The sequence below is a fragment of the Carettochelys insculpta genome, chromosome 7 (genome assembly GCF_033958435.1).
Source record: "Carettochelys insculpta isolate YL-2023 chromosome 7, ASM3395843v1, whole genome shotgun sequence".
Taxonomy (NCBI): Eukaryota; Metazoa; Chordata; order Testudines; family Carettochelyidae; genus Carettochelys; species Carettochelys insculpta.
In genome coordinates, this window is record NC_134143.1 from 10807318 (window position 1) to 10813821 (window position 6504).

General features: G+C 41.8%; 1 protein-coding gene across 4 annotated transcripts in view; it reads left to right on the forward strand.

The window, feature by feature from the left end:
* The window catches only part of VCL (vinculin), a 104265-nt gene extending 102341 nt beyond the window's left edge, over positions 1-1924 (forward strand). For all 4 annotated transcript variants that reach the window (XM_075000005.1, XM_075000007.1, XM_075000006.1 and 1 more), the window contains one exon: positions 1642-1924. In XM_075000005.1, the coding sequence (XP_074856106.1) occupies positions 1642-1788 (147 nt within the window). In that variant the 3' untranslated portion in view covers positions 1789-1924. The remainder of the gene's footprint in view (positions 1-1641) is intronic.
* Positions 1925-6504: the final 4580 nt, after the last annotated feature.

Consider the following 6504-nt stretch of genomic DNA (forward strand, 5'->3'; position numbering starts at 1 on the left):
TGCAACCAGTTGTCGGCTCTGTGGATCTTGTGTTGTTTATTGCAACTGTGTCTGGGAGGGGCCCTTTAAGGGAGCGGCTTGCTGTTGAGTCCGCCCTGTGACCCTGTCTGCAGCTGTGCCTGGCACCCTTATTTCGATGTGTGCTACTTTGGCGTGTAGACGTTCCCTCGCAGCGCCTATTTCGATGTGGTGCTGCGCAACGTCGATGTTGAACATCGACGTTGCCAGCCCTGGAGGACGTGTAGACGTTATTCATCGAAATAGCCTATTTTGATGTCGCTACATCGAAATAAGCTACTTCGATGTAGGCTTCACGTGTAGACGTAGCTCTTGTGTCCCAAGCGTAGTTCCATGCAGGCTCTGACTGATGTAGGTATTGCAAAGATGAAGAATAAGACAGATAGAAGGTACTGAATTGGGGTACCCATACCCAGAGCAGCAGAGTCACTGCTGAAAAAAGTTCTAAGCCTTTCCCTGACCAGCTCTGAGTAACACTGGCCTGTCAGTCAACAAAGACCACCCATCTACCTAGAGTAACAATGGAATGAGTCAACTCAATCCTATGCCTAATGTTTGATACCAGCAGTGTCTGTACCAAAGCTGTCCTCCAGAGGTTCTTGCTTAACCTTGTCTTTTCTACCACCAGCCCTACAAGAATTTAGCTACCCTAAAGATCTGCTAGTATCTTGGCAGCTAAAAACTGTTAATGAGCACAGGCAAGTTTGTCAGCACTGGTGCTATCAATCACCAGCTCCTCTATCACCTTGAGTACCGTTCTCACGTTGATCATTTTTGCAAGCCAAACAGTTATACCACTGCCCTTCCACCCCTTTCCTTGCGCTGGAGTACATGGAAGAAATTTTTCTGACTCTCAGGCTATGTCTACACTAGCCCCCACCTTTAGAAAGGGGGATGCTAATGAGACACTTTGGCAGATGCTAATGAGGTGCTGCCGTAAATATGCAGTGCCTCATTAGCATAATTCCAGCTGCAGTGATTCAGAAGTGCCACTTTTGAATCGCGCACCGCCTGTGTAGATGGGGGGCCTTTTGAAAGGACCCTCCCAGTCTTTGAAAGCCCCTTATTCCTATTTGGTCTGAACCTCTTACTTTCTTAGGCCACCTTCAGAGTCAGTCACCTGCAGCTAAGCACCCACAGAGATATTATTTGAAGGAAGAGCAGTTAGTTAACTTGTGCAGTAGCTGGAGTTCTTTTGAGATGCTTGTCTCTTGATGTTGGACACGAGGATACGTAGGTTGCATGCGCAGATTGAATAGGCACTGCCACTATAAACCTCCGGTCAGAGGTACAGACTGCAGACACACACGATGTGCAGTACTCCCAAACGGACAGGTCTCAGAGAACCCCAGTTATGCCATATGACGAGAAAGCTCTTCTCTTTGTTAGCCAGAAAATCACTTGCTACTTGCAGGAAGTAGCCTTCCAAATTATGGAACAGGTCTTTTTTTTTTTTTTTGGGTTACATTAAAAAGAAGGACATAGCATCCTGTTCCTGTGAAGAGTCTTCAGATAGGATTTCATGGTTCTGCCTTAAACAGCTGCGCATCTGAATGTGAACGCTGTTCTACCACGTCGGGTGTTTAAGAATGTGAAAGACTAACTCTTCTCCTTTACCTACAGGCTACTGAGATGCTGGTTCACAATGCCCAGAACCTTATGCAATCTGTAAAGGAGACTGTGAGAGAAGCGGAAGCAGCGTCTATTAAGATTAGAACAGATGCTGGATTCACTCTTCGCTGGGTTAGAAAGACTCCTTGGTATCAGTAAACAACTGCCAAATAACATTACCTTCTGTAACATAAAATGCCTTTCTGAAGCAGAAGTTTATTTAACAGCAAACTGTGCTGTAAACATGAGCTTAAAATTAGCTTATGCTAATGCCCCATTCTAAGGGCATTAATTATTAAAAATATGCATTTAAACACCTTCGGAAAGCATTTGGTATCCAGCATCTCAAAATTGCTTCCGACACAATGACAATTTTTTATTCTTTTTTGCTTTTGAAGATCCTCTTTTCATGAATTCTGTAAGCTCAGAGACACACTTTTCATTTATGCACTGTATCTTCCAGTAGTTTCCATGTGGTGGTATGACACATGGATTGACTTAAGCTTGAATTTGAGGTCTGGAATACTAACAGTGTTGTTTAGCTGTTTCTGGGGGGACAATCAGTGACCATTAAAACAATTCACCTTTTCAGTAAGTTTTCAGCTAGCTGTTTTCTACACCACAGAATTGTTACAAGCTATGTGTAGTAAAGTTCATTTATGCCAGAAAAGACCCCCTCTGTTTTGTGTGGGGGGGGGAAATCACATTGCTAAAATAATCTTTTTATGCTGCTGTTACTTTGTCTGGCAGTCACATCTAGGTCAGGAAGAACTGAGCTGTCATCTTTTACTCCCCATTGTCCCCTGTAGTCATTCCAGAATCTGCATTCTTGCGCTGTACTGAAATGGCTGGCAAAGGTGTTTGTCACAAACTGTGACAGCTTGATTGTTGAATTTTCAGAGGCCTTAGAAAAGCACAAATTCTCCCTTCATCCCCAATAAAAATTTGATGAAATACTGAGCTAATTTTTTAAATCCATCGTTAGCTGCATTTGTCATTCAGTCATGTTCTAAGGAACATGTTTTATGAACAAGATGCTCAGATAGAACCTAATCAAGCTCTAACTCCTTTCCTTTGAAACCAAGCACATGCACCCTCCATCTTTGGACACTTCTCTTCAGAGTTGTTGTGGGGAAAATTATACTCAGTTTTATGTCGCTTGTACCTCACTGCCTTTCATTCTAATGGTGGAACATGTGTGAAAGTAGAAGCACTCCATTTAGAGAGATTTTTGGTGTTCCCAATGTCAATCTGTTGCTCAGATAACTTTAATGAGCCATGAACATGATTTCTAGGTTGAGATTCTAAATACAAATTTAAGGGTGAGTAGCAATTAACTGAATTAGATATTACATTATTTGCTCCCGTCTTAAGAAAACAGATTTGGGACATTTTTTGTACTTCAACAAACACACTTTCATTTTTAACATGTTTATGATAGCTGTTTAATAATATATTTTGGCATTTGAAATGAAAATTAGGTTGCTAACATGTTAGAAATAGCCTGTGTGTACAAAACCTGTTGCTAACTTAATTATGTATGCAGCAGTGACATGGCTCCTTTGTTTCTGGTTGGTATGGATTGACACGATGACCATGCTCTCAAGCCGCTTTTGTTCACGTACTGTTGCTGTCCCTTCATCAGACACTGAGTCACAGTGATGGCAACTGTCCTACAATTACTCTACATACTCTACACTTGTGGGTTTTTTTCTCTTCTGCACAATTATCTAAAAGGGAAATTACACATTTAAATTACATTATAATAATCTGCCTTAAATTGACCTTAGCAAGAGAAAGCACTTGTTCATCCTTAAGTCACTCCTTGTGTCCTGGTAATGCCAAACACATGGTACTTAGTCTTTTCTCAGACTCTTCTAATAACTGCCCACACAAGGAAGGGTGAAGGAGTGGGACGGAGCCTTAACAGAATGTTTTGTCTTTGGTTGGTTTATATCAGACCTTTAACGCTATCATAATATAGTCATTTCTATTCAACAGTAAAACACTGAATAGGAGGAGGCTGTTGAGGGTCTTCTGAATAGTCTTCCTGTATTTGCTTTCAAAATAGTTCAGGCTTCTCTGTGGGTACATCTGCACACCAACTAGCCGCCCTGCCAGCCAGCTCAGGGTCACCCCTGGACTTGGGGTGGTGTTTCTGTGTACACGTCTGGGCTTGGCCCTAGCCTGGGAGTATAACTGTGAGGCAAGTCCCCTGAGTCCAAGTTGGCTGGCACGGGACAGCCACAGTTGTCTAGTTCCTGGGTAGACATATGCTGAGATTTTTATCATCACGGTTTAGTTGCTTGACTGATATTAATGCAATATTACTGATGCCTTTAATACATGATTGTTTATGCCAAAGATCACTGGCTATGTCTATACTAGCTTCTCCCTTTCAGAAGGGGTATGGTAATGAGCAAGTTGGAAAGATGCTAATGAGGCACTGCCATGAATATGCAGTGCCTCATTAGTATAACGGGGGCCACACGATTGGAAAGCGCCGCCTTTGAATTGCGCACCTCTCGTGTAGACTGGGGCCTTTCGAAAGGACCCCCGCAGACTTCGAAAGCCCCTTCTTCCTAAAATCAAGTAGGAAACAGGGGCTTTTGAAGTCCATGGGATCCTTTCAGAAGTCCCCTGTCTACACAGGTGGCACGCAGTTTGAAAGCGGCCCTTTTGAAGGGTGCGTGGCTGCCATTATGCTAATGAGGCACTGCATATTTATGTCAGCGCCTCATTCACATCTTTCCAACTCACTCATTACCATTCCCCTTCAGAAAGAAAGGGGCTAGTGTAGACGTAGCCTTTTTGTTTTATTAAGGAATGTCTGAGAAAGTTGTGAATCATGTTTGCCTTTGATATTTCTCCAGAATGTTTGCTATTATAAGTTCTTAAACTTTTGTAGGAGCTGAAATACTGTACACCTTATGCAGTGTGTGCTTTCTTGAACACTATTGGTCTTCAGACCTAAAAAGAAGCAAAAATTTAAAGAGACCTTGAATGTTCGTTAGAAATGATTTACCACTAATACTTTGTTTATAAATCAAAATTTGTTGTACTGTCTAATATTTTCAGCCTTTTCTTTTTGTTCTCTTAAAAACAAAATAAAAATGCATTTGTATAAATGTCACTTTGTGAATATTTACAGGGATTGAAGAATAATGGTCTTCACTTGTAGAAAGAACATGGGTCAGCACACCAGAAATATAAATTTAGAGGGTTAGTTACCTTCTTAAAAAGTTATAAAACAGTTGCATTTTGGGTAATATTTATGTACCCCTTTTGTGCTTAAACAGGTGGCCTAATTTCTATTTCAGAATAGAAAGATATAATCACTGCTACTATCAGTTATGTGAGCTTATTGTTCTAATTTGGTTCAAGTTAGTTATCTGAAAGAATTAACGCAAACTTTCTACTACATGGAAAATTCTGACATAGCTAGTTGTTGTACATAGAGAAAGAAACATTGTAATGAGGGTGGTGGTGGAGGAGGTTAAATGTTTGGTATTTTGTGCAGACTGTTCACTTACTTTGTAGGGCATATTTCCCAATGCCAGTCCAGGAAATAATTCAGAAGTGCAAAGTCCTGCTTGAATCCTGTGGTTGAGCAGTCTGGATGCACACATGCCTAACTTGAGGAGTCAAAATGCTTATGTTGGAAGCTGGAGAAGAGACTACTAGGCACAAGGAAACCCCATGGAAGTCCCTGCAAATCCCCATTCCACTCAGCTGGTGTGCCCCATGACTTTGAAGGTAATTGTGAAGGGTGGTGGAAGGCAGCTGTCAACTTTCACTTAGTAACCACTGACAGTGCTCAAGGTGAACATCATGCGCATAAGTGCCAACTGGCCACTAAACAGATCTGGAGGTAAAGAAACTCAACTCTTTGACTTTGTACACTCTTATGAGGGAGATGTAGTTCTTGACCAAATTCTAGCTGAGTGCCAGGCAGATTTGTTAAGGACCATTGGGACCTTAGAGTCAAGAAGGGCAAGGTTCAAAAGTGCCTAAATTTATACTTTCTCTGGATATAAGAGGAGCTGCCATGTACTCCAAAATGAGCTAAAACATTCATGGTTGCATAAACAGAATGCAGCCTATGGGCTCAGCCTTCTACAAGTTATGCATTAGAAGGCTAGAAGTTGCACAACCTTTCATATTAGCTTAAAAAAAAAAATCCCATTCCCATATGTCTTCCATTTTGCTAGTGGGGATCAGAGAAATGCAGGGGGAGAATCTTTTTGCCAGCATTTTTCTGGCGATAGCTTCACTCACATCACAGAGCATACAAAATACTGTTAAAATAAATTGAAGGGTTTAAGAGCCTTCATGGAATCAAATCCCTCATCTTCCTGGAATGACATTCCCACAAAGTTCCTCTAGGATTGGCCTGTTGCTGTTGAATTTGCTTTGTTGCCTGACTCACCTTTGATCTTATAGAATATATGTTTGAGTTCTATTGCTGCTGTAAGACACAAGTTGAGTGGCACAGAAAAACAGGGAAACGGTACCCTGGGTGGGCAATTTGGCAGACAGACAACAAGCCTCCCTGCATTTTACTGAACTAGGTGTGAAACATATTCATGGTTTCATGAAATTGTGTTGCTTTTAAAAATGGCACTGAAACATCCGGGAATGTGAAGTGCAACAGCATGGATACAGTCAGAGAAGATCCCCCTAGACACACATTCTTGGGTGCTCCTTCACACAAAAACAGACAGCCATTAGTATGGTTACAAGTGGGTTTGGTACACGTGTCTCTCGCTAAGGCCTAATTAGTCTGCTTGTCCTCTTGCAGCTTTCTGCCTGGGCTGTGACAAATGCATTGGCAGTTGGTGCCTAGAACTTTCCTATCCTAGTTGCAGTTGAAGT